The 27,663-nt window shown below is 48.4% G+C and overlaps 1 protein-coding gene and 1 pseudogene across 1 annotated transcript; both read right to left on the bottom strand.

Annotated features, from left to right (window-relative positions):
• Window positions 1-4: 4 nt before the first annotated feature.
• On the bottom strand, window positions 5-10,527 carry Gdf11 (growth differentiation factor 11). The gene is made up of 3 exons (XM_004649955.2): window positions 10,080-10,527; window positions 4,435-4,832; window positions 5-3,747 (listed from the first exon to the last, which is right to left on the bottom strand). The coding sequence occupies exons 1-3, from the start codon at window positions 10,525-10,527 to the stop codon at window positions 3,367-3,369; spliced, it is 1,227 nt and encodes a 408-aa protein (XP_004650012.2). The 3' UTR covers window positions 5-3,366.
• A 16,283-nt stretch (window positions 10,528-26,810) lies between these two features.
• On the bottom strand, window positions 26,811-27,128 carry LOC101594995 (annotated as a pseudogene).
• Window positions 27,129-27,663: the final 535 nt, after the last annotated feature.

The raw sequence follows: 27,663 nt of genomic DNA, 5'->3' as shown, positions 1-27,663 counted from the left end.
TCCCTTGGGAGAAGATACAATACTTTTAATGCTCATCCAGTTTCAACCTCACCTGTTCCCAGTCTGTTGATACAACTGATGGTGGGGTAGGGAAAGCATGGTATCACATTGAATCCTTAGGGTAACCCAGTCAGGGTTCTCTTGCTACTCCTTGGGAATTGTGCTGTAGGCTCACGGGAACATTGAGATGCTTATCTGTCGTTTTGTTTTGACAACACGGCTGGGCAGTCCTAGGATTAGGGATTGCTGAGTATTACAGTCAGTAGCTGGATTGTTTCAAGAGAATATTTAGATTTTCTCTGGAGGCTGTGGAATGTTTTTTGTAATCTTTGAAACTGTTTTCTATCTACTACTCCAGAGAATTGTAAACCCCTCCTTTTCCCACCCTTCAACTGCACGTCCCAACCCTCATCCCACACACCCTTAGTGCTTTCTTGCTCCAAGGATCTCATCTTCTTAGTCCTAAAGCAAAGTTTTCTCTCAGAGCTTCTTCAGTTCCTGGTCTCCCAGATATAAATGGGGTGCTTGATTAGGGAGAAGAGTTTATTACTGAATTCTAAACTCTTTGCTTTTATTTTAAAATTTTCAGGTTCAAGTGCTGGATTGTGTCATGTGACCATCCCAAAACTCAGAGCACCCTATGGCCATCTTTGCCCTGTCACATAACTTGAAAACTTGCCTGATGGCCTTTTTGCAGTGGTTCCTTCCAGGAAGCCTTGATCTCAGTGAAGTCCTTTCTTGGGATTCCAGTGCCCTTTTCAGCCCCATACTCCTCAAACATTCTTAACCACGCACATGATGTAACAAATACACAAAATAAGAATTACACTAATGATCTGTTCAGAGGGGCACTGGCCAGGTCACACACAGGTGGGCGAGGAGGTGCCAGCTCCCACTGAATTGCTGGCTGTGTCCTCAGCCTTTTTATTCCTCTTAGGTATTTCTTAGGGTATAAGAGGACTGGGACTGTGACTTCATAGATTTATAAAGAGAACTCCTCCCCCTTGCAAAGGTCTCTGTTTGTTAATAAAGGGGCAATATTTAAGGGTCCCACAAATTGAATGCCCCAGCTCTCTAGAGAAAAGGTACCTGATACCTCATTGCCCAACCCCCACCTTTTTCAAGATCAGGAGGCATTTGACCTTGAAGGGAAACATCTTCTCTTCATTTTTCTGCTCTTCTTCCACCAAAGGAATGTGATTGGTGTTGATGGTCAAATGTCTTTTTCTCCAAGATTGGGGCAGAAAGAAGGATGAGGAACAGGGTCACAGAGAAGAGGCCTGGGGTTAGCCTAGGTGCTGTATGGGAGATGAGGTGAAAAGCTTAACGGCCCCTGCCTATTTCCCTCTCCAGAAACACCTTATTTTCTCACTGTGAGTAGGAGTAAGATGCTAGAGCTCACCGACATCACCTTCCCTAGGATAACTGCATACCTTTGTCCCTTTGGTGGTCTGGTCCAAGTGGGAGAGACATGCTCTCATGAAGAACCAACCTTCCTGGTCTGTTCACCAGCTCAGGCTTTGCTTCAGTACTGTTTGTACCAGACCAGAACTGCTATACTTAGTATGATCATTTTGCTGTAGGTACCCCTTCTCCATTCTCTAGACTCTTGTCTAGAGCCAAGAGACCACTGGTGAGGTATGGATAGGGTGTGGAGATTCTTAGCTCCTTCAGGCACTGACCAGCTGGAAGGCAGAAGGGGAACTTGTTCTCTGATACCTGTGACTTCTTTAAGCCTCACATCTCTTCACCACCAGTCTGGTGCCCTGGTTATCTAGTTCCACAGCGAGAGGTATTTTGTGTCCATAAAGTGCCCGTGGTAAGTGCTCAGAATTCATCTCTTGGCTGTGGCTGGTGCTGCTATTTCTTATTCCATCAAGGGGTAGAAACTGAGGCGCAGTTAAGTCCAGAGGAGGGTTGGTCAGGATTGTGGGAAGAATGCTAGTGATTTGGAAATGGCAAGTAGTCTCTGCCTGCTTCCTAGTTTTCCAAACCAGGGAGTCCTCATCCTCTGCTGTAACTGGCCTTGTCATATGCTTTTCCCCATTATATTGTCCCCTCCCTGCTGCTAGGTACTGCTATATTCCAAAAATAAAAATTATAGACACTCTGCTCCCTCCTTCCACCCTGAGCTTTGGGGTAGGGGGACTAAGCTGTCCCCCTCCAGAATCCCTTCCACCTTGGTCTGCTGGCTGTATTTCCCTAGCCCAGGGCAGTGATGTGGATTCAAATGCCCTGTAACCTTCAGCCTCAGTGCTTTCTTGACCCATCACCTTCCCAGATGTGGGGGACTCTGGGACTTCTACTCTTTATTGACCTGAAGATAGAGGCTGGGAGCAGGGGCATTCCACAGGCTCTTTGGTCTGTTGGCTGAGGGGAATTTGGGTATAAGCAGGCTGAACCCTCTGCCTAAATAATATTATGAAGGTAGGCCTGAGGGTTAGCTTAGTGGCTCTCATAGATCCTGGATGTTGAGGGCTCCCCTTCCCCCAGCTCCTAAATCCTAACTTAACTGTTTCCATGACCACTCAGTTCAACCCATTTGGCTCAAGAAGTGTGATTATGGGATAGAAACTTAACATGCATCAGCCCTCTTGCCCTTTACTCCCTTTCCCAGCCCTGGAGGCTTTATACAAGTGCTTAATTAAGTAGGTGGGTACTAGGGAAGAATGGGGTTTGGGGAATAAGGGACAAATGGAGCATAGTGGGCAGGGGCCCTCCTATTCCAGTAAAGCCAAATACCAAAAAAATGAAAAGTCACAATAAATAAATAAATTAAAAAAATTCCAGAATCCTTACTTTGCCCCTGTCCTCATTTAACTTCCCCTGGTCACTGTTGGAGGGAGAGGGGAGAAGCTAAGAATGGATTTTTTTTTTTTTTTTAATCTACTACTACTGAGTAGTCAGGGGAACTCCCCAAACTATGCCAAGCCTCTCACCTTGCTGGTGGAAAAAAGGAGGCTTGGGGTGGGGCTCTCATTTATTATTCCATTTCAGTCTCTCTCAGTGTTTGTCCCTGCCTAGTCTCCTCTCTTCTACCTCTCTATTCCTTTGCCTTCTCAGTGCTGCTCTGTTCCTCATCTCTCCTTTCATTTTCCTGTCTCTACATCTCTGACTTCTTGCTGAACCTTCCTACCTGCAAATCTCAGATACATTCTACCCTAACCATGTCCTTCCTTTCCCCCAACCCCTCACCTCTCCATCTCCACCTGCCTCCCTCTGTTGTATTGCACACTTCTTGGTCAGGGAACAAGGTGTGATGCTTGTGGGAAGAGGTGGAGGGAGCTCTAGGGCTTGGGGGGGTGGGGGCCAGGGCTTGGGTTCTTGGGGTAGGGTCTGTGAGGGAGGCATCCACTGTCCCCCACCTTAGGAGCAGCCACAGCGATCCACCACCATGCCAGGGATCTTGCCGTAGATAATCTGCTGCTTGTCATTGAAGTAGAGCATGTTGATTGGGGACATCTTGGTAGGGGTGCAGCAGGGCCCAGCAGAGCCTCTTGGGTTGGCCTGTTGCACCAAGTGGGTGTGTGGATACTTTTGCATGAACATGTACTCGCACTGGCCGGAGCAGTAGTTGGCCTTGTAGCGTTTAGGTGCGATGATCCAGTCCCAGCCAAAAGCCTCAAAGTCCACTGTGAGGGGGTATCGGCAGCAGCGGGACTCGCTTGAATGCTCATCACAATCCAGGCCTAGGTTCCGCCGGGACCGTTTTGTATTCTCTAGGACTCGAAGCTCCATGAAAGGATGCTGAGGGCCAGGGAGAGGGGAAAGAGATGTGACATCGCCCTGAACAGTTCTCAACAGTGGCATCAGAACAGAAGCCATTGACATCACCACTTTTCCATTGCTTCCACCCCCCAGACCTCATCTCCTACTTCCTTCTCTTGCCATTTAGCCATTACTTTCAACTGTCTTCCTTTTCTGGTGACCTTTGGTTTAGAGCCTCATCAAGGGCCAGGGGAGGCAGTGTTTCACACTAACATACCCTAACCTCAAATTCATGGTGATCCTATCTATCTCAGCTTCCTAGTGCTGGGATTAAAAGCATGAGCCATCACAACCAGCTATGTTTTTTTTTTTTTTTTTTTTTGAGACTTTCATGTAGCCCAGGCTGGCCCCAAACTTGCTGTATAGCCAAGGACAATCTTATAAAGTCCTGATCCTTACACTGGCATTCACCACCATACCCAGACAAGGGCCAGATTTTGTTCCTACAGATCTCCCATTAATTTACACCACCCCAGATCCACTTTGAGCTATTGCTTGGTTTGAATCCCTACAAAGTGATAATTGCTACCCCACCCCCAACTCCTCTGCATTCAGCTCCTGGCCCTAGAAAGAGAACTGAATAATACCCTCCTACTTTATCTCCCCACCCCACCTCCTCAGGGCCAGGTCACACAAATCCACCACCATGCCAGGCCCCCTGCTCACCAGCCCCTCAGCTCCTGGCCCCAGGGAGGTGACAGCCAGGTCTGTGCCACTGGGATCAAAGGCGTTGATCTCGATGCCCCAGTTGCTCTGTGGCTGGCGGAACCAGCTGTGTAGCACTTGCTTGAAGTCGATGCTCTGCCAGTGGCCGGATCGCGAGTGTAGCTCAATCTTGAGTGAACGGATACGGATGTGACGCCGGCCTCCACCCCCTCCCCCTGAGGTCCCTTCCCCAGTTAGGGGTTTCAGTCGCAAGATCTGCAGGTAGACTGTGGCCGGGCGAGGCACAGGCCGAAGGTACACCCACAGCTGGGCCTTTAGTACCTTTGTGAACATCACCTTGGGGCTGAAGTGGAAATGGCAACAGAGAGGGCTGCCATCTGTCTGCACTGCAGGGTCCGCTGATAAGAGAGAAGGGGGCAAAGTATCAGCAAAGGGTATTTGTGAAGGGGTTCAGCAGCCCTGGGAGACCTTAGTAGGGTCTTCTAAGCCTGTTTTCCAGCTCTTCTTTACCCTCTACCTCTGTTTGTTTGTTTTGTTTTCTGAGGTAGGGTCTCACTCTGGCCCAGGCTGACCTGGAATTTACTATGTAGTCTCAGGGTGGCCTTGAACTCACAGTGATCCTCTTGCCTTTGCCTCCTGAGTACTGGGATTAAAGGTATGTGCCTGGCCTCCCTCTGCCTATCATCTTGACCATCTCTGGTACTCAAAACTCTCATCTCTGGGATGATGGCTCTGCCAAGAGTGAATGATCAACACCCATTCCCCTGCCCATTTCTCCTAATGGCTTAGGTCCCCTCTGGCAAGAGATAGTCACCAGGGAAGTCTCCTTCCATCCTTCCACTTGGATTTTTCACTTCCCTCAGCATCTCCCTGGGCTCGGGGCTCTTTCTGACTACTGTTCCTCATGGAAGCCATGTCGTATCACACCTGCTGTCAGTCAGGTCACCCTGCCCCACCCCACTCCTGCTCCAGTTTGGTTCTGGTTTATCTAATAAACGGTGAAGAAAACCAAGCACACCCGTCCCCTTTTGGGGAAAAAAAAAAAAAAAAAGGTGGTCTTAGAGTAAATAAGCCAGGGTCCAGAGAGATGAGTGTGGGCTAAACTTATCTCAAAGTAAGCCAGAACTCTGACAGCAACTACCAGCTAATCACTTCCTACTTATCAGGCTCCTTATTCTCCTTAACAAGTTTCCTGAGATGCTTCCTTATCATCACTACCACTCATGTCTCAAGTGTCTCAGCTTTTGAGAAAACGTCAGAAATACTTTGCACATCATCATCATCTCTACTGAGTTGTCTTTTCTCCCCTGTGCTTCCTTTGATCAGTCCAGTGCTGATAAATCTATAAATGTTCAGCATTTCAACGAACTTTACATTTTGGTTATGTCCCTTTGTTTAAGACCATAAATGGACCCTTTTTGGGTTTAAAGGTGTTCTCAATATATCCTTGTGCTTCCATTCCAGCTCCTCTCATTCCTGATCTCTTGGTTTTTATTGTTTCGAGACAAGGTTTCACTGTGTATTCCAGGCTGTCCTTGAGCTTTGCTATGTAGCTCTTGCTGGCCTCAACTCAGCAATCCTCCCACTCAGCTTCCCTAGTGCTAGAACTGCATGAATGTACCACCATGCTTGGCTCTTCCCTATGTCTTAAATGAATTGGGAATACCCGTAATCATGTTTCCTTTAGACAAGTATGTCTACTGTCACTTTAGATAGGTAGAATCGGGAATGAGCTTTTCTAGAGCCATGTAAGCCTCACATTCTGCATAATCATGCAGGACTTATCTCCTGGTCTCTATCCCCCACCACAGGAGATGGAGCACCCTCCAAACAAGGTGGGGAAGAAAGTGCTTATTGATCTTCAGATATGAGAACATGATAGATAAGGTCCTTCCTTAGTACCTTTTCCCTCCCAGTGTTGTGATCCCAGTGTTCTGGTAGTTCTCCCAGGCACCTACTGGCTGGTTTGAGTGTCTGTCCGTGGAGTAGGAATTGTGGAATGGAATTCAGAGAGTAGTTTTTTTTTTGTTGTTGTTGTTGCTGTTATTTTGAGGTAGGGTTTCACTCTAGTCCAGGCTGACCTAGAATTCACTATGTAGTCTCAGGATGGCCTAAAACTCACGGCAATCCAACTACTTCTGCCTCCCAAGTGCTGGGATTAAAGGTGTGCACCACCACACCTGGCTAGGGAAAATACTATATCAGGAATGGAAAACATAAGTCTCCATGGTATACCATGCCTAACTGTAGTGTGTGTATGTGTGTAGCTAAGGATCAAATCCAGGAACTCACACTTTCTAAGCAAGCACTCATCCACTGAACCACATCCCCAGCCCTCTTTTTATTTTGAAACAAGGTCTCACTAAATTGTCTGTGATGGCCTTGAACTTACTCTTTAGACCTTTCAATTGTCCTGCCTCAGCTTCCCAAGTAGCTGGGATTCCATGCTGGGCTGGTGGTGTCTGTTCCTTCCCATTAGCTACTCATCTCTTTGAGGGCTGACACTTGTTGACTCTGCATTGTGCCTCCAATAGTACCAAACAGTACTCAATAAATACGCACTGAATGGAAGTCCCATCTTAAATTACAGCGGGCAGGAGGCAGAGTTCCTCCAGCCTTCTTTAGCTACAACCAAAGTGGATTTAACCATTGACTAACTTGCTACCAACATCTTACCTCACCCCCAAAACTTTTCAGTGTGATACAGGTAATTCTCAAGAGGAGTGCTATGCATTAAATCAATGTAAAACTAGTTGTGGCCTCTCAGGAAATGTAGTTTTAAAGTTTTTACATTTTATTCCACTACTAAAGCTGACCTAGGGTAATGGCACATCCCTCTTAAGTCTGATTCCTTCAGACAAGGGTTCCTCCATCTCCGCTCCAGGGAATCCACATACATATATGGGGACAATTGATGCTACTAAGAGGATGGAGGGAAAGGGGAAGAATCTGAGGAGAGGTTGAAGATAATGAAGTAAGAATGAGGACAGATACAATGAAGATAGGTTGGAAAACATAATTAGGGGAATGGAACAAGTAGGAAGATCAGAGTAAGGGGAGAAGAAATACTCAGGGGAATTCACAAACACGGAGATGCAGATAAAAGGAGTGGGTGGGGGTTAAATGAGGTAGGAGGGAACCAAACCTAGTAGGGTAGTAGTGAGAGAGTACAGAGGGAACAAAGGAGAGCAGGTAGAGCTACAGAGGGAAATGGCTTGAGCCCCCAACACACACACACACACCACACACCACACACACCACACACACCACACACACACACACATACACACACGCCCAGCTCTGGTGGGGAGGGGAAGGGGCCACATCTGTGTTGGATTGATTTGGTTGGTGGCAGGCAGCAGGTCAGGTTTAGTAGGCGGTGCTGGTGGGGGAGAGAGGTCATTGCACTATTTTCAGCAAAGGCCCAACCCCCTCCCTGCTCACTGCTTCCCCCCCCCCCACTACACACCCTCTCCCAACCCAGGCTGGAAGGCCTAGGGGCAGGAGGTTGGGCTGAGAGGGCAGGGGCCTCTTGGAGTGCACCGGAGAGACAAACTGAGGGGCTGGGCTTGGCTCCCAGAAGGGCAGGGGGCTGGGTTCCCAGGATGAAGGCTGGGGTGGGAGAGTGAGAGGGTAGAGTGAACTAGGGCAGGCAGAGCAGCCTAGGAGAGGTGGGGGCTGGGGTCCAGGGTTGACTGGGGGAAGGGAGGCAGGGGGAGGGGAGCAGAGGCCATCTCTGCTGACAAACACCTCCCCCGATTAGCAGAGCACAAGTCTCTTATTAAAGCGGGTCCCTGGGGATTAGACTATAAAAGTCTCTTTTTCCTTTTCCCCTCTCTCTCTCCCTCCCCTCCCCACTACTCCCCCTCCCTCTCTTAAGGTCGCTGCTAGACTCTTAAAGGGGAAGTACAATACCTGGTTAGAAACCTAATTCCCTAGTTACCCAAGTCTTCTGGTGGAATTAGAGTGGAAGTTAGGGTGAGACCCTAACTTCATCCGCTGCTGCTCCCCACCCCCACCACTTAGGCTTAACCTGCACTGCATGCAGAGTCCCTTCACTTCCTGCCATCACCAATACCATAGCTAACTCGGGCTCAAAGCTCATGGTTATGCGATGCTAGGGACAGTGAGGGGCAAGGGGAAGGCCACAGTGGGGCACTCATCCTGAAATCCTGATACATTTTATACCACACAGACTGCATACAGTATCTTTTCTCGCTGTACCCTTCATCGTCCAGCAAACTCTAGGTCATAATCCCTTCTACAACTGCTTTCTAGAATCCCTTGCTCCACGCTTGCATTCCGTCAATCTCAGACTAATCCTGGCTTCCACAAGTAGAAGTCTTTTGAGGAAGGAGAAGGGAGCCACAGCAACCCAAGACCACATCTCCATGCCTTCACATACATGGGCACCCACTCAGTTTCCTGATTCTTTGAGTTTTCTTTACAGCCCACGAACTGTGGAGTTGAGTTCTGCAGAAATTGGATGGCAGTGTCAGGCATTCAGCATTCCAGATGCACACCTGGGTTCCTGGGCTTCTACCATGGGGGTGGGCTCCTAGGACGCCCCTCAGCCCCAAGCTTTTTATGACCCATCTGCCAATAAACCAGTCTCCCCCTTCTTCTGTTCAGAGCCATAAAACCAACGGGGGGGGGGGTAGTCACTAGGGAATGGAGACAGCCTGGTTCTCTGGAGTTGGGGGGGACACAGTGGGGGAAGGGGGAGAGTCACCTGACCCTAGGGAGAGCAGGCTGTGGGGGTGGTAGTATTGGCCTGGATTTTCCAGGCCATAAAATTTCAAAGCAGCTCATGTCTATTAACATGTTCAGAGTCCGTTTGACCAGGGGCTCGGATGCCTGGGTTCCCTCACTCCCCCATGTACTTCTTTCTCTCGGGGTCTTCCTCTGGCTACTTAGCTCAGCTGCGAGTAGGGCGAGTGAATAAGGGACTGAAAACTAAGGTTTGAGCGAACAACTGATAGTCCTTAAGCCTCAAGCGCAGTGAAGTTGAGTTCTGTAAGCTCCTTCGGCACCGGGAAGACTCAGCTTTTCTGGCCCTTTAGGAGACTCCAGGCGAGACCTAGGCTCACGACGTAAAGGGTGCCAACTAGGCTGCTGAGAGGGACCCAGGGTTCTGGGACCCTATTCCAGACCAGTGCTCCGCAGCCCAGCGGGCGCGTCGGGGAGCTGGTGTGGGCATCGGAGCAGCGAGGGAACCACACAGCGGCCCGTCCGGGCTGCGGGGGTCCCGGCGCCTCCCGAGTCAGTCCTCCATCCAGCCGCTCCCACCCAGCGTTCGGGAGAAAGTCGTTGCCGTTGGGTCCCCTTGGGCTGCGGGCTCCCGTTTCCCCGAACTCTCTCAACCCCGGGGGTAGAAGGCAGTTTCCCAGCCCGCCCGGTTTGCCCAGCTCCCGAGTGGGGCGTGCACACGGCTCCGCTGCCCATCTTCACCTCTCGTAAAAGTTCCGTGAAGTGGGCCTGGCTCCCCAACCCGTCAAGTTTTTGCAGGAAAGGCTCGCAGGCCGGGGGAGCCGGGAGCGCCCCGCGAGCGGGCGGGAGGCGTCCTTCCCGGCGCGGAGCCCGCAGCGCACCGCAGCGCAGCGCACCGCCCCGCGCGCAGCGCTCGCACCCGGCCGCACACTTACTCTCCTGGGCCATGCTGATGACCGTCTCGGTGGTGGCGTGGTACTCGTCCTCCTCCAGGAAGTCCTCGGGCTGCAGCGCGTCGCCCTGGAAGTCGTGCAGGTCCAGGATCTGCTGCAGCGGCGGAGCCTTGGGCAGCAGTTGCTTCACCACCTCGCGGCTGATGTTGGGCGCCTCCTTGAGCCGCAGTTTGCTCAGGATCTGCGACTTGATGCTCTCCAGGCGCAGCTCGCGGCTGTGCTGCCGCCACACGCACACGGGGCAGCCGTCCGGCTCGGGCGCCGCGGACGGGGCCGGCCGCTCCGAACGCTCCCCCCCGGCCCCGGCCCCGGTCCCGGCCCCGGCCCCGGCCGCCGCCGCCGCCGCGGGGCCCTCGGCCGCCTCCCCCCGGGGCCGCAGCTCCAGGGCGAGGAGCAGGAAGCCCAGCAGCAGCGGGGCCGCGAGCACCATGCTGGAGGGGAGGGGAGGAGGACTGGGGGGCGGGGACGCCGGAGTCCCGCGGGGAGGGGCCGGAGGGAAGAGGAGGAGGGAGGGAGGAGGAGGAGGGGGTCCGGGCGGCGCGGGATTGGGGGCTGCCCGGCCGAGGGGGGCCGGGGGGCCGGGGGCGGCGGGCGCGCGGGCGGGGCGGGCGGGCGGCCGGGGCGGGCGGCTGGGGGGGCCCGAGCCCGGGCCAGGCCCTTTATAGCCCCGGCCCCCGTGTCGTCAGCGGCCGCGATTGGCTGCGGAGCCAACAAAAGAGGTAGCGCTGTCATCCGAGGCGAGAGGGAGCCGGAGAGAGCCGAGGAAGAGAGAGAGGGAGAGAGAGAGCGAGCGAGCGAGCGAGCACGGGCCCGGAGAAAGATGAAGAGACTGGGAGTCGAGGGGGAGGGGGAGGCAGAGAGGGACTGTCAGGGTCCGGGAGACCAAGCACAGACTGAGAGATGGGTAGGGGTGGGAGTGGGGGGAAGAGGCAGACCCTGCGAGATCCAGATAGCAAGAGGAGAGAAAGAGAGAAAGACAAAAGACGGAAAAGAGTCGGGGGGCAAGACACAGGAGAGAGACTTAGCCAGAACGCCCGAGCAGAGAAGGGAAAAGACCGAGTCAACTAGTGGGAGAGTTGGAGTGGAGATAGGGAGAGTGCACCGCAACAGACTGTGGTCTACAGAACCCACTGAAAGAAACGAGGCTCAGAGAGATGGATGGATGGACGTGATCCAGAAGAACTGACGGAGAGCCATAGCCTGGGAAAGCCAGAGGGAGGGACAGAGATTGAGAGATACCCAGGGAGCCCCTGAAGAGGCCGATGTAGGGGATGACGGGGGGGGGGAGGAGAGGGGGGTGTTGGGAACACAGAAAAATGCCAGGGGAAGAGGTGGAGATGGGAAGCCCAGCTACCAGTGGTATCCCAGAGATGATGCTTAGAAGAGCCATGGAGTGTGACATCAGGCTGACCCGAGACAGGGAGATTAAGACAACTGGAGAAGTTTAGGAAGTGTGGAAAGTTCTGAGATGAGAACACTTACACCTGGGAAAGCTGTGAGCTTGAAATTGAGGTTTGGTGGAGTCAAGGGAGTAAGCAGGCTGGAAAAAGTGGGAGCTGGAGGCCTTGGGGGGCGAAGATCACCCAGGAGGCAGACAGGACTGGCAGCAACTGTGCTTGCAAAAAAAAAAAAAAAAAATTCAATCCGAACCCCTGGGTTCCAGTTTCTGGCTTTATCTGCAGCGAAGTAGATGCTTGAGCAAGGGTTTGAAGTCACAGGGATAAGGAAGAGTGGTATCCCTCAGGTGCCTGAGCTGGAGACAAGAAGTAGCAGGGGAGAAACCAGCCCCAGTCTGCAGGTACGGTCCCCAAGCACAGCCGAAGGACAGGATGGGCTAACATGTGCCAAAGGATGAAATGCTCTGAAGGTGCTCAAGTTCTGCAATAGTTACCTCTTCCTTTTGCCTCCCTTCCTCTGTCTTTTCATACACTGTCTACCAGACTGGCCTCAAACTGATAGTGACCCTCCTTTCTGTTAGGGTCACAGGCAACCACCACGCCCAGCTTTCCTGGTTTATCTCTTTTTGGGGGGGGGCGGAGAGTTCAAGGTAAGGTCTCACTCTAGCCCAGGCTGACCTGGAATTCACTATGTAGTCTCAGGGTGGCCTCGAACTCATGGCAATCCTCCTACCTCTGCCTCCCGAGTGCTGGGATTAAAGGCGTGTGCCACCACACCTGCCTGGCTATCTCTTCTTTTTAAAAAAAAAAAAAATTATTTTTTATTTTTTTTTATTTGACAGAAAGAGGGAGAGAGAATGGGCATGCCAGGGTCTCCAGCCCCTGCAAACAAAATCCAGATGCATGTGCTCCCTTGTGCATCTGGCTAACATGGGTCCTAGGGAATTGAACCTGGGCCCTTTGGCTTTGTAGGCAAACACCTTAACTGCTAAGCCATCCCTCCAGGCCCTGTGTCTTCTTTTTAAGGGAAGAAGAGTTTATTTCGGTTTACAGTTGCTGGTCACATTAAGTCTAACAGCAAGGAAATAGAGCAGAGAGATGAGCGATCTTTGTTGGTATGGTTTTTTAGGTAGGGTCTCCCTCTAGCCCAGGTTGACCTGGAATTCACTATGTAGTCTAAGGGTGGCCTTGAACTCACCGTAATTCTCCTACTTCTACCCTTCAATTGCTGGGATTAAATGCATGCTCCACCACAATCAGCCTATTGGCTTATTTCGTGATCCCAAATCTCTGGAGATCCCTAGGCAAATTGAAAGTGTTTGGGGGATTAGGTTCTGTTTGTTTCCTGTCACACAAAATGTGTATTGAACAGCATGTATAAATGTCACTACTGGGATTCTCAGGCCAGGGTAGCAGGGTGTTTGGAAACCTAAAGATTAGAACCTAATGAACTATCTTCACGTTGGTTTGGCATAAGTATATGAGCACTTGGGAGTGGAAGGAGGGAAACTCTCAGGGTCCAGGTGTGAGGGAGACAGTCAGGTAGAGGTTAGGAGGCTTTAAATGAGTGGTCTGTTCCTGTGGGGAGCAGGAACTGAAATGGCAACAGAATGGAACAATAAACTGAAATAGCTGGTTTACTCCTTTGCTTTGCGTGCAGAAATACACAGGAATTCTTAGTACCTCATTAAGCTCTTTCTTCCATCCTTTCTTTCTTCCTTTCTTTCCCCCTCTTTTTTTTTTTTTTAACTTTCCCTTCTTTCATTCTTTTTTTTTTTTCTTTGTTGGGAATGGGAGCCAGGGTTGTGTGCACGTGAGGCAAGCACTTCTCCGTGGAGCTATGTCTTCAGTCCTCATCAAATTTTTTTCTTTTAAAAAAAAAATATTTATTTGTTTCTGGGGGGGAGAGAAAGGCAGATAGAAAAAGAATGGGCACACCAGGACTTCTAGCCACTGCAAACAAACTCCAGGTGCATGTGTAACTTTATGCATCTGGCTTCTGTGGGTACTGGAGAATTGAACCTGGTTTAAGCTTTGCAGAAAAGCTCTTTAACCACTAAGCCATCTCTCCAGCCCCTCAAATTTCTTTATAATATAGGGATCACAATACTTACCTCAACGAGTGAGGATCACATGGTAATCAGTTAATAAATGTCTTCAAGACAGAGTTGTTTAATGGACTTTGTCTTGATTCTTTTTTTTTCTTTTTTCTTTTTGAGGTAGGGTCTCACTCTAGCCCAGACGCAGAGGTAGGAGGATTGCCATGAGTTTGAGGCCACCCTGAGACTACACAGTGAATTCCAGGTCACTTTGGGCTACACTGAGACCCTACCTCAAAAAACTAAAAAAAAAAAAAAAAAGTGAGTTTCTCACAAAATTGAGATGGTGTCACTTCCTCCTTCTGCCTCTTTTTAGAGGCATTACCCCAGCTTTCACTGCTTTATTAAACAAGTAATTAGTGGAAGGTACAGAGATAAAATGAAATGCAAAGCTAGTAAGACTTGGGTCCTTTTCTCTGAGAATATACAAACCCAGCAAGACAGTAAGTCAGTAGTACCAGACCAGACACTCTTGCCTATGTCCATAGGGGTGACCCAAGGCACCTTAAAGACCACAGATTAAGTAGAAATCTCTTCCAAGATGTGCTCGATACCACAGACTTCAGTTAGTGAATGACAGTCATTCAGAATGTATACCTGGGTGCTGCATCCCAGTCTAACCCTCTTGCCCATGTATGAATCTTTTGCATAAGCTTTTTGTTCTTCCTGAAATAACTCTCCAGCTGGGGCAGCAGCTTAGTGGGAAGTGTGTGCTTAGCTTGTACAAGAATCAGGCTTGAGCCCTGTCACCCAACTCCTACTTGCCACATCTCATGGTCAATTTACTCTTTTTTAAAAATTTTTGTCTATTTTTATGTATTTATTTTGACAGTAACAGACAGAAAGAGAAAGAGGCAGACAGAGGCAGAAAGAGAGAAAGAATGGGTGTGCAAGAGCCTCCAGCCACTGCAAATGAATTCCAGACACATTCGCCTCCTTGTGCATCTGGCTAACGTGGGTCCTGGGGAATCCAGTCTCAAACCCTGGTCCTTAGCCTTCACAGGCAAGCGCTTAACAGCTAAGCTGTCTCTCCAGCCCCGATTTACTCTTTTAGATCTCAGTCTAGACCACATTTTAAAAATTATTATTGTTGTTGTTGTTGTTGTTGTTATTTGCTTTTCAAGGTAGGGTCTCGCGCTAGCCCAGGCTGACCTGGAATTCACTATGTCCTCTCAGGGTGGCCTTGAACTCAAGGCACGCCTCCTACCTCTGCCTCTAGAGTGCTGGGATTAAAGGCGTGTGCCACCATGCCCGGCTTAGCATTTTAGATACACATCCAGAAGTGCTTTCCTAACCATGGAATCTCAGCAGATCTAGGTTTCAAGTCCCAGCACACTCCTTTGCTGACTGTGTGAGTGTGGATAAATTATTAAACTTCTTTACACCTTGGACTCCTCATTGGTAAGATGGGGATAACGGTGTTACACCTCGTTCATAATGTTGTGAGGATTCAGTACCTAACAAAGCATTCTAATTGTGCTATTCAGTTTATAACATTCACACTGTGAGACCTAGGAGGAACATTTTTTTAAAGCTTGTTTTTTTTTTTTTTTTTTTTTTTTTTTTTTGGTTTTTCGAGGTAGGGTCTCACTCTGGTCCAGGCTGACCTAGAATTAACTCTGTAGTCTCAGGGTGGCCTTGAACTCATGGCGATCCTCCTACCTCTGCCTCCCAAGTGCTGGGATTAAAGGCGTGCGCCACCACGCCCGGCTAAAGCTTGTTTTTTTCTTTTTTCTTTTTTTTTTTTTTTGGTTTTTTGAGGTAGGGTCTCACTCTAGCTCAAGCTGACCTGGAATTCACTATGGAGTCTCAGGGTGGCCTTGAACTCACGGCGATCCTCCTACCTCCGCCTCCCGAGTGCTGGGATTAAAGGCGTGCGCCACCACACCCGGCTTTAAAGCTTGTTTTTTAAAAAAAATATTATTTATTTATTTGACAGAGAAAGAGGGAGGGGGAGAGAGAGAGAGAATTGGTGCGCCAGGGCCTACAGCCACTGCAAACGAACTCCAGACGTGTGTGCCCCCTTGTGCATCTGGTTAACATTGGTCCTGGAGAATCAAACCTAGGTCCTTTGGCTTTGAAGACAAATGCCTTAACCGCTAAGCCATCCCTCCAGCCCAAAGATTTCTTTCTTTCTTTTTTGAGGTAGACTCTCACTCTAGCTGGAATTCACTATGGAGTCTCAGAGTGGCCTTGAACTCACAGCGATCCTCCTACCTCTGCTTCCCGAGTGCTGGCATTAAAGGCGTGCCCACCACGCCTCCTCAGTGTGCCACCACAAGCTTAGAACTTTTTTTTTTTTTTTTTTTTTTTTAAAAAAAGCATTCCTCAACTGCTTTGAATAAGGAATGAAAAAAACCAGGTTTGGTGGCTCATACCTTTAATTCCAGCATCATGAAGGTTGAGGTAGGGGGTTGAAGTACCCCTGCATGGGACTACAAAGTGAGTGCCCGCCTGGAGAAATGCTGCCTCAAAAACAAAACAAACGAGAGCCAGGCGTGGTGGCGCACGCCTTTAACCCAGCACTTGGGAGGCAGAAGTAGGAGGATCTCCATGAGTTCGAAACCACCCTGAGACTATAGTTAATTCCAGGTCAGCCTGTCCTAGAGAGGGACCTTACCTTGAAAAACCAAAAATCAAACAAACGAAAAAGAGAATGAATGTATCTTACTGAGTAGATCTGGTCAACACGAATATGGGAAATGGAATGGTGTATGGTGTCCATAAGGGCTTGCTGTGTGTGCCAAATGCTGGCATGGCAGGAACGATTTATGACAGAACCACTCGAGTTCTCTAATTCTAGGACTACATGTAATTCACTAAGTGGACAAGACTGCCATCTCGTGGCATGATATGAAATGCCAGCACAGTGGTTTTCACACTACTCTTCAGCTTCTGGCTCTGGAAAGACCACTTCCCCAGTGCCTCTCTACAAGGGATGGAACCCAGGGGTAGAATGTGTGGTCGGCAAAAGACCCTGTACCACTGAGCTACATCCCCAGACTAAGGAAAATTCCGTTTCAAATGCAGTAAGTAATTTGGCCCTTCTCCACCGTCACTAGATTTGCCTCTTTCCTCGAGTCCCCTAGGCTAGCTGCCCCTAGACTCCTGCTGCAGAAACTAACCTGGTTTCTTTGAGGAGCCACCGCACTCCAGCTTCCCCAGACATCGTCGTGAGGAGACAGCCCTGGCAGCTTTACACAAAAGGAGTTTGGAGAGAACCAGGCATTAAGATCTTTGCATGCTGGGGTGCTGACACACGCCTGCAGTCCAAACCTTCTGAAGGCTGCAGCAGTGTCTGAGGTCAGCCTGGGACACACAGCTGTCTCAAAAACAAAAACAAAGCCGCAACAAGCAAATAAACAAACAATCCTTGCTTATCCCTGAACGTGCCAACCCTTGCTTGGGTCCCCGCCCACTGTCCTGGTCTCCCTGGTAACTGTCTTCCTGCCAGGGGTGCCTCTCTCCTAGCGTTACCCTGGCAACCTCCAGGCCCGCCTTCTTCAAGGTCCTGGATCATAGCAAATGTGGGTGGGAATGTGAGGGGTGGTGTTTAGGTTGTATGCTATGGGAGAAGGTGGAGGTGTGCCAGAGGGAGCGCTTGAAGTCTAGGACCTGCCAGAGGCACCGAGGTGCCCAGAGGTTCTTGGGTGGAGGGTGTGTCACAATCTTAGAAACAGCTCCTGGGGGCTTGTTGTCAGGGTTCAAGGCTAAGGGGCCAGGGCCAGGCTCAGAGGTGCTGCTGCCGCGGGGATGAGGGAACACTGTAAGGAATGCCTGGTCCAGCAGAGCTGCTTCCAGTGGGGACTTGATCCTTCCCTTAACTCCCCCAGGAAGATTCCCTAATCCTATCTCTTCTCCCTTTTTACTCCTTAAGGCCCTGTTTTGGAGGCCAGTGGATTTATTTCTTGGCATTGTGGAACTCTGTGTGTGTGGGGGGGGAGGTTGGGGGGGAGGAGGGTGGAATGGTTGAATCATAACAGAGGGGAGAGGAGCTTCCCTGGAGGCTTGCCACTGGCTTTCCTGCACTATCAAGCATGTGGCTCTGGGGATGTGGGGAGGCTGTTCTGTGCTAGGGTGATATTTTGGGTGAGTAGACCCTTTCAGAGCCTCTGCCCACGAACCCTGAAGTCTCCTGGGAGGATCTCACTGTGCAATTATTGTCCTCTCCCACACCATGTTAAAGCTCTATTATTAGCTTGCCTGGGTCCCTTGACAGTCCCTTAACTGTCTCTAAGAGAAGTTAGGGCCTGCCGTGGTTGCTCACGCCTTAAATTCCAGCACTTGGGAGGCAGAGGTAGGAGGATCACAGTGTGTTCAAGACCACCCTGAGACTCCATAGTGAATTCCAGGTCAGCCTGGGCTAGAGTTAGACCCTACCTCGAAAAACAAACACACACACACACACACACACACACACACACACACACAAAGAAAGAAAACAAAAAAGAGAAGTTAGGGATTAGGAGAAATGAACCAAAGAGTTTGTATCTGGGGTTTTCGTTGGTAACAGTAGAGGTGTCATATAGCTTGGGGATTCAGAATCATTCGGGGTCATAACTTCCTATTCCTCTGGCCTTCCAGGAAAGCACTTCCATGAGCCTCCCTCCCTCACTTCTTAGGGAAACCAGCCCTCCAACTCTGCCAAGGGCACGCCCTTTCTTCTCTTCACTCTCTCTTTTAAATTTTTTTTTTTTTATTTTTTATTTGAGAACGACAGACACAGAGAAAGACAGATAGAGGGAGAGAGAGAGAGAATGGGCGCGCCAGGGCTTCCAGCCTCTGCAAACGAACTCCAGACACGTGCGCCCCCTTGTGCATCTGGCTAACGTGGGACCTGGGGAACCGAGCCTTGAACCGGGGTCCTTAGGCTTCACAGGCAAGCGCTTAACCGCTAAGCCATCTCTCCAGCCCTCTTTCTTTCTTTTTTTTTTCGAGGCAGGGTCTCCCTCTAGACCAGGCTGACCTGGAATTCACTATGTCGTCTCAGGCTGGCCTCGAGCTCATGGAGAGCCTCCTACCTCTGCCTCCCAAATGCTGGGATTAAAGGTGTGTGCTACCACACCCGGCCCTCTCTTCACTCCTTCCATGTTTTGCTTCCTCTCCAGGCCCAGGAGGGTGCTGGTTAAGGCTGGCTGCATTGCCCAGGTATGCCAGTAGGAGGCGCCATGTTCCTGGCCAAGAAAAAGGAGAGGCCTTTGAGCTCCATGTCCACTTTTCAAGGATATCAAAATGCTGCCAACAGGCTGATCTAGGAGGGGACAAAGCATGACCTGAACTTTCAGGTGAAAGAAGCTGGTGAGAGGGTAGAAGTATTCCAAGGAAATCCAATTTCTAGTTGTTGCCAGGTGAGCTCTCCTCTCTCTCTGTGGTGTGTGTGTGTTTTAGCAATGGTGAGGGTGTGAGGAGGTATAGCTAGTCATTGCCTAGGAGTGCCAGCATCCCCTACTCCTTCTTTCTTCTCTTTCTTTCTTTCTTTTTTTTTTTTTTTTGAGGTAGGATCTCGCTCTAGCCCAGGCTGACCTGGAATTCACTATGGAGTCTCAGGCTGGCCTCCAACCAACAATCCTCCTACCTCTGCCACCACGCCCGGCCTCCCTACCCTTTCTAGCCCTGTTTCTTCTCTTCACACGTGGCTTCCTAACTGCAAGACCATATCCATGGGGAAGACTCTAACTGGAGTGAGAACAGTCTGGGGGAATGTCTCCTAAAATCCTCACTGTCGGGCAGATATCTCAGGCACGTTAACGCCTCTGCTTTGCACCTCTCATCCTGTGCTAGGCAATGCCCAGCATCCAGGGCTTCCCTTGGTCATAGACCTCACCACACCGTGTCTAGAAGTTGTAAGCATCGTAAAGGTAGGGGCATGTCTTCCTCAGCTCCCAGCTGAGGCCCCGTTGAGGCTTCTAGTACACAGATGCATGAATGTGTTCTTCCTCAGCTCCTGCCTAGACCTCTTGCCTTTCAGTCCCAAACACCTGAGGTATTTAGCTGATTCTTAGACTTTCCTCAGTCTCACTTCTCCCACGTTGCTGGGAGACTGCAGGACACAGGTGGTTGTGCTCCCATACCGGGTCCGGGACCAGAACCACATAGTGCCTGGGTCCCAGGTGAGGTGGTGCATGGGAAGTCGTGAGCCTGCACCGGGATCCCACCCTGCTTACTCACCAGCTGGGCATCTGGATAGCCTTGTGGTGACACTGGCTGGGAGGAGGCTGGGACAGGAGCCAGGCAAGGTGGGGCCAGAGGTGTATCAGTTATTTTCTTACTGCTATGTCCAAATACATGACCAGAAGCAATTTATGAAAGGAAGTGTTTGTTTTGGCTTCCAGTTGAGGCTATGTCCAGCGTGATGGGGAAGGAATGGTGGCAGGAGCTTGAAGCAGCAGCTCACAGGAAGCAGAGAGAGATGACTACTTCTGCTCAGCTGGCTTTTCCCTTTTTAATACAGCCCAGGACTCCCAGCCCTTGAACGATGCAGCCCACATTTAGGGCAGATCTTCAATTAAACGAATCAGGAAAATCCCTCACAAACATGCCCAGAGGTTTATTTCCAAGGTGGGGTTCTAATTCCTGTCAGTTTGACAACCATAGATTAATCATCACAAGAGATCAGGGGCTGAGGGCCCAAGGAGTGGGGAAAAGAGTGGAGGCAGGGCCCGATGACACAGTTTGGTGGAGGTTGGGCTGTGTGGGTGGTGAGTTTGAATAAGAGCAGAGCCTTGGGACTTAAGTTGAAGGTCTTGGGCTAAGGGTAAGGTGGAGGAGCAAAATAAGCGTTGGTTCTCTCTCCCAATTCCAACATTGCCTACCTCAACTGTTTCTTTTTCTTTTTTTCTTTTTGTTTTTTTGAAGTAGGGTCTCACTCTGGCTCAGGCTGACCTGGAATTCACTATGCAGTCTCAGGGTGGCCTAAAACTCTCGGCGATCCTCCTACCTCTGCCTCCCAAGTGCTGGGATCAAAGGCGTGCCCGGCTCTCAACTGTTTCTTTTTCTTTTTTTCTTTTTTTTTGTTTTTCGAGGTAGGGTCTCACTCTGGTCCAGGCTGACCTGGAATTAACTCTGTAGTCTCAGGGTGGCCTTGAACTCATGGCGATCCTCCTACCTCTGCCTCCCGAGTGCTGGGATTAAAGGCGTGTGCCACCATGCCCGGCTCAACTGTTTCTTAAAGCAAAATTTATTTCAATTCCCATGAGTCTAAAAATAGTATGACATGGGCTGGAGATGGCTCAGCAGTTGAGGCACTTGTCTGCAAAGCCTAACGACCTGGGTTCAGTTCCCTAGTGTCTAAAGCCAGATGCAGAAAGTGGCGCATGTATCTGGAGTTCGTTTGCAGTGCCAGGAGGCCCTGACATGACCATATTCTGTCTTTCTCCCTCTTGCTCTCTCTGCTTAAAAATAAATAAAAATAATTGAAAAACAGTGTGAAGAGCTGGGTGTGGTGGTGCACACCTTTAATCCCAGCCCTTGGGAAGCAGAGGTAGGAGGATCACTAAATTCAAGGCCACCCTGAGACTACATAGTTAATTCTAGTTAATTCCAGGTCAGCCTGGGCCAGAGCAAGACCCTACCTAGAAAAAAAACAAAAAAAAAAACATAATCATTTATTTATTTATTTGCATTTTTAATTTTTTTTTTTTTTGAGGTGGGGTCTCGCTCTGGCCCAGGCTGACCTGGAATTTACTAAGTGGTCTCAGGGTGGCCTCGAACTCATGTTGATTCTCCTACCTCTGTCTCCCCAGTGCTGTGATTAAGGGCGTGTGCCACCACGCCTGGCTCTAATCATTTATTTTTATTTCTTATTATTATTGGTGTTAGGAATTGAACTCTGGGGATCTCATGCATGCTAGGCAAGCACTGTATTAGTAAACCATGCCCCTGGCCATTGCTTTGCTACTAAGAGAACAAAATCCTCCTCTTCATTCCTTCTGTGATGTGGACAGCTGCCCTGTGAGGTGGGGAAGGCAGTTTTTCTCCTATTACATTTGCAAAGAGTTTAGCCAAGGTCATGTCACTTGTGAGCTGGCAGAATCAGGTCTCACACTAGGATGTCTACCTTAGAGATCATCCTGCTAGGGGCAGATATGCTGGACCTTATTGCTACCAGCAGGTTGGTCCTGAGGGACTGGCTGTCTCTCTCCCAACCCCCTTCATTGCAGCCAGGACAAAGGAGGATTTGAGCAATGTGTTCTCCTGGGTAACACAAGGTCACTTATAGCTACATAGTGAGGAGTTTGAGGCCAGTGATACAGATTTGCCCACCATGAAGCAGTGGGAGTGATCATAGCTGGCACTGCAGCAGCTGGAGACAATTCTCTATGTCTCTAGATTCCGTTAAAGGTGATGAGGTTACTGTGGGGTATCTTCTTATTAGGGTCACACTCAGCATTAGTGTGCAACTGGATGTATGTCAGACTCTGGGGAACTTTGCTGAGGATGATCTGAGTCTTTCAGCCAGCAGGATCCCAGCAAGTACAGCCCTTCCCTTCCCCTTGTTCTCATCTAAACATAGAGTCGGAGAGTACCTCTCTCCTTATCCAAAGCTGGAGCCTCAGGAGGATTCAGATCTTAGACTCTCAATTCACACCTAGCCTTTTACCTATTTTATTTAAATTCTTTTTTTTTTTTTTTTTTTTTTGAGGTAGGGTTTCACTCTAGCCCAGGCTGACCTGAAATTCACTATGTAGTCTCAGGGTGGTCTTGAGCTATTGGCAATCTTCCTACCTCTGCCTCCAAAGGGCTGGGATTAAAGGCATGAGTCACCACACATGCCTCTTTTGTTTTTTTGAAGCAGGGTTTCACTTCTAGCCCAGGTTGACTTGGAATTCACAGAGATCCTCCTACCTCAGCCTCCCAAGTGCTGGGATTAAAGGCATGCATTACCATGCCCAGTCCCCCATAACTTTTCTTTTTAAAAATTTATTTATTTACTTAAAAAAACTTTTAAAATATATTTTATTTTTATTTATTTCAGAGAGAGAGAGATAGAAAGAGGCAGAGAGAGAGAGAGAGAAAGAGAGAGAGAATGAATGATTATACCAGGGCCTCTAGCCACTGCAAACGAACCCCAGATGCATATGACACTTTGGATATGTGGTTTATGTGGGTCCTGGAGAATTGAATCTGGGCCCTTTGGCATTGCAGATAAGTGCCCTAACCACTGAGCAATCTCTCCAGCCCCCCCCCCCTTTTGTTTTTCAAGGCAGGGTCTCACTCTAGCTCAGGCTGACCTGGAATTCACTAGGTAGTCTTAGGGTGGCCTCAAACTCATGTTGATCCTCCTATCTCTGCCTTTCAAGTGCTGGGATTAAAGGTGTGGACCACCAGTACCCTCTATTCTATTTTTATTTTTGAGAGAGAGAGAGAGAGAGAGAGAGAGAGAGAGAGAGAGAGAGAGAGAGAATGGGTGTGCCAGGGCCTCAGCCACTAAGATCAAACTCCAGACACTTGCACCACCTAGTGGGCATGTGAAACCTTGTGCTTGCCTCACCTTGTGTGTGTGTGTGGCTTACGTAGGATCTGGGGAGTTGAACATAGGTCCTTAGGCTTCACAGGCAAGTGCCTTAACCACTAAGCAATTTCTCCAGCCCCTCCCCCCATTACTTTCTCCCTCTTATGTCTGCCACCTTTCCCTTTGTCTCCCATTTGTTGTTGTTAATATTATTATCTGACCAGGTTTTATGTAGACCAGGGTGGCCTCCAACTCCTCAATATGTAGCTCTGAATGACCTTGAATTCCTGATCCTCCTGCCTCCCCCTTCCAAGTACTGAGTATACAGACATGTACCCACATGCTATCCAGCAAGGTAGCCTTTCTCTTTACTCCTCACTTCTTTCCTGGGCTCTCCCACTCTCACTGGCCTCTGCAGGCTCATACGGAGCATCATGGCACCTATATTTTATGTCTGAGCCACACACATCCCTTATGACTATAGGAAGCAAGCAGGCAGCCTGGGGCCCTGCTGAGAGGTATGGGCTCCCTGCATGGATCCTAGCTCCAAGGGGCCTGAGGAGCCAGCTGCACACTACTGTGTGGCACTGCTTCTGACTGGTGTCCAGGTGCTTTCAGAGAGTGGCATCTTTGAGCTGGACATGGTGACACATGCCTTTAATCCCAGCACTGAGGAGGCAGAGGTAGGATCACTGTGAGTTTGAGGCCACCCTGAGACTACATAACATACTGAATTCCAGGTCAGCCTGAGCTAGAATGAGACCCTACCATGAAACACTCCCCCCCCCCCAAAAAAAAAGAGAGAGAGAGAGAGAGAAAGAAAGAAAGAAAAGAAAGTGGCAGTTTTGCTTGGGACACCTGTGGTTCTTGTGCTCCACCGCTGGCTCTCAATGGAGGCATGGTGGAGATACAGGAGAGCCTGGATTTACTTCATGAAAAGGGACAAGGGTCCCTGTTCCCAGGAAATGCCACACATTCAAGAGGTAGCAACCTAGGTAACTTGGGGGTGGCTCAGTATCATATCTGGGTGAGAAGCATTTCAAGCAGGTGCCAGAGGCTCTGAAGGCTGTAATATGAAGGGTCAAGTCCAAGGTCAGGCCCCTCCCCAGTGAGAGACCCCTTTGCTCTTGAACCCATCAGACAACACAAAGTTCTGTGTTGGCTTTTCAGTTGTAGGCATGATTATTCTATTGTTACCATTGTGGTAAAATACATATATAACATTGAGTTGGGTGTGGTGGCACATCCCTTTAATCCTGGCACTTGGGAGGCAGAGGTAGGAGGATTACTGTGAGTTCAAGGCCACCCTGAGACTACATAGTGAATTCCAAGTCAGCCTGGGCCAGAGTGAAACCCTACCTCAAAAAACAAAACAAAACAAAAATCCCAAACAAACAAAAATTTACCATTTTAACTTGTAGCCCAGGCTGACCTGACTCACAGTCATTCTCTTACCTCAGCTTCCCAAGTGCTGAGATTACTGAGACCCCGTGAACTGTTTGCTTATTACCTATTTATTTATTGGTGCTCGGTGTGTGTGCATATGTGTGTGAGTAAAGGCAAAGGCAAAGTGTCACGTGTGTGTGGAGATCAGAGGACAACTCCAGCCGTTTGTCCTCGTCTTCTGTATGATTACTACTTTTTCTTGCTTCATACTGGGAATTGAACCTTGGGCCTGGTGCTTATCCCCAGACTTTTTTTTTTTTTTCGAGGTAGGGTCTTGCTCTAGCCCAGAGTGATTCACTATGTAGTCTCAGGGTGGCCTTGAACTCTTGGTGATGCTCATACCTCTGCCTGCCACACTACCAGCCAGACTTTTCTTTTTCAGTTTATTTTTATTTTTAACTCATTTATTTGAGAGAGAAAGAGGTAGAAGGTAGAGAGAGAGAGAGAGAGACAGAGAGAATGGACACACCAGGGACTCCAGCCACTGCAAAGGAACTCCAGATACATGCTCCACCTTGTGCATCTGACTTATGTGGGTCCTGGGGAATTGAACCAGAGCCCTTTGGCTTTGCAGGCAAATGCCTTAACTGCTAAGCCATCTTCTCCAGCCCCAGTCAGACTTGTTTTCACCTTGTGTGAGTCAGTACGTAATTGCTAGACTGGCTAGCTGGACTGTGAGTGCTAAGGGATTCTCCTGTCTCTGCCTCCCTTCTTCTTCCTATAGATGCTTGCACTATAGCATTTGGCTTTATGTGCGTTCTGGGCATCTGAATTCAGGCCACTTGTGTGGCAAGCATTTTATCTCCTGAGACATCTCCCCAGTCTGATTTCTTTTCTTTTTTTTTGGTTTTTCAAGGTAGGGTCTCACACTAGCCTAGGCTGACCTGGAATTCACTAGGTATTCTCAGGGTGGCCTCGAATTTATGGCGATCCTCCTACCTCTGCCTCACAAATGCTAGGATTAAAGGCATAAGCCACCACACCTGGGTCCCTAGTCTGATTTTAACTATTTTTATTTTTTTATTTTTTACAGGCTGGAGAGATGGCTTAATGTTTAAGGTGCTTGCCTGAAAAGCCTAAGGACCCATGTTGGTACTCTGGTACTACATCTAAGTGCACTATATGATGTTCATTGTATCTCTCCACATAGTTCATATATATATGTGTGTATATATATATGTGTGTGTGTGTACATATATAAATAAATAAATAAATAAATAAATGTATATATATATATATATATAGTTTTTTTGTTTTTTTTTTTTTTGGTTTTTTGAGGTAGAGTCTCATCTTAGCCCAGGCTGACCTGGAATTCACTCTGTATTCTCAGGGTGGCCTCGAACTCATATCAATTCTCCTACCTCTGCTTCCCGAGTGCTGGGATTAAAGGTGTGCACCACCACGCCTGGCATACTTCATATTTTATAACATTCCAATTTGATGGAGGAAGACTGGAATAGTTCAGAAAAGTAGCTTTTTATGATGCAGATAAACTTATGAAGTGTTCTAAATACATTTAAACAGGTGGAAATATAACCCCCAGAGGCTATGAAGGTGAGAATGAAAACTGCAAAGGAAGCTTTATAGCCAACACAAGTAGGTCTTTGGACCGCCCCAAACCCACAATGCACAGGAAATCTTAAGTTGTATCATTTACTTGTTGACCATGTGGCTACAGTTCCAACAGTTACTATTTGAAAAGCTGTACCTCGGAGTCTTCCAAAATTGCTTTTGAATTTTGCTACTTCACATTGTAGCAATTAACAACACAAGTTACACTTAAACAATACTGTAGTTTATCAAAAAACACATAAGAAATTTCAACTCTTAACCTTTAAGTTATAAAAACTCAATGTTTTGGCTAAGTTATAAACATGATTTTTCATGTTAATTATTTGCATAACTCTAGTAATGCTATCAGTGGCTATAAGATCAAAACTGGTTTTTTTAAAAAAACACTAAAAACATAAAAAATACTTAGCCCAGAATTTACCTGTAGAACATGTTCACTTATGCTTACATTTCAGGATTTTCTATATCACTGTGAAAATTTCAAAAGTCATATCCAAAGGATAAAACAAAACCACTTACTAATTGGCATATTTGTTTATTTCTCAGTTTGTAAAAACATCCTTAATTCGCTGATATAGCAAACAAGTTTCAGCTCTGATTGCTGTGCAAAAGAACAGAAGGTAATCTGCTTTGCAGTTAACTTATAATTCAATTGCTCACAGACAACATGCTATATATGAAAAAAAATTCTAACTGAACTACAGGTACTAAATACTGAAAAAAATTAAGTTTATTATATTTATTTTCTTTAACAATCTAGGAAGTTGGCAGCCATCAGCAGTTCCAGTGCAATTGGGAATTTGGGAATCTCGGTAGAGCTGTTAGTGTAGCGAAACTCCTAGGTAAAATACATGCATACTTTTGATAGCACGTGTAAAGGGATCTCTAAAACTGACCTCACTGGTTTCATCCCTGCAAGCTGACCCAGCCCACATAGCTTTTATTGTTCCCGATGTTAGTGCATGTACTGCTTTTACAATTAATTTGTGACCATCAGAAGATATTAATTTGACATACATGGCATCAGGGCCTTCACCGCACCATAGGTTTTCTCCTCTCCATCCATTATGCTCTTATGAAATGCTATTTGGATTCCACAGGAACTTTAGTAGTTTCTAGTCAATCCCGCAGCCAGCGGTGTCCCATGCACCGCCAAAGCCCCTATTCAGGGCCACCCCCACCCTCAGCTCCATGCCCAGCTTTTTTTTTTTTAATTTAACCTTCATTATTTTAGTATGCATCTTGAAATGTATTAATTTCTCTATATAATCGTATCATAATCAAGGCTAAGTGTGTGGTTTGAATCAAATGTCCTCCATAAACTCATGTGTTTTGGATGCTTGGTCCCCAGCTGGTGGCAATTGGGGTGGTGGAGCCTTGCTGGAGGAGGCATGCTTCTGGGGGAGGTGTTATAGCCAGTTCCTCTTTGATTGAGGGATGGCTTCTTACTCTCTGCTGCTATTTTCTTTTTCTTTTTTCATCTTTCTGGTCCTTTATTATTATTTTTAAATTTTTATTTTTATTGACAAATTCTATGATTGTAAACAATATCCTATGGTAATTCCCTCCCCTCCCCTTAATGTCATGATCTTTTCCTTCTG

This window comes from Jaculus jaculus, chromosome 6 (assembly GCF_020740685.1).
Source record: "Jaculus jaculus isolate mJacJac1 chromosome 6, mJacJac1.mat.Y.cur, whole genome shotgun sequence".
Classification (NCBI taxonomy): Eukaryota; Metazoa; Chordata; class Mammalia; order Rodentia; family Dipodidae; genus Jaculus; species Jaculus jaculus.
This window is presented reverse-complemented; position numbering and strand designations above follow the sequence as displayed.

Bases quoted from the DNA above. Each gene is read 5' to 3' on its own strand.
- Gdf11 (XM_004649955.2), bottom strand. From the start codon at position 10,527: ATGGTGCTCGCGGCCCCGCTGCTGCTGGGCTTCCTGCTCCTCGCCCTG. The intron at 4,833-10,079 runs GTAAGTGTGCGG...CTCTCTTATCAG, and splicing joins CATCAGCATGGCCCAGGAGA to CGGACCCTGCAGTGCAGACA. The intron at 3,748-4,434 runs GTGAGCAGGGGG...CCTGGCCCTCAG, and splicing joins GGCCAGGAGCTGAGGGGCTG to CATCCTTTCATGGAGCTTCG.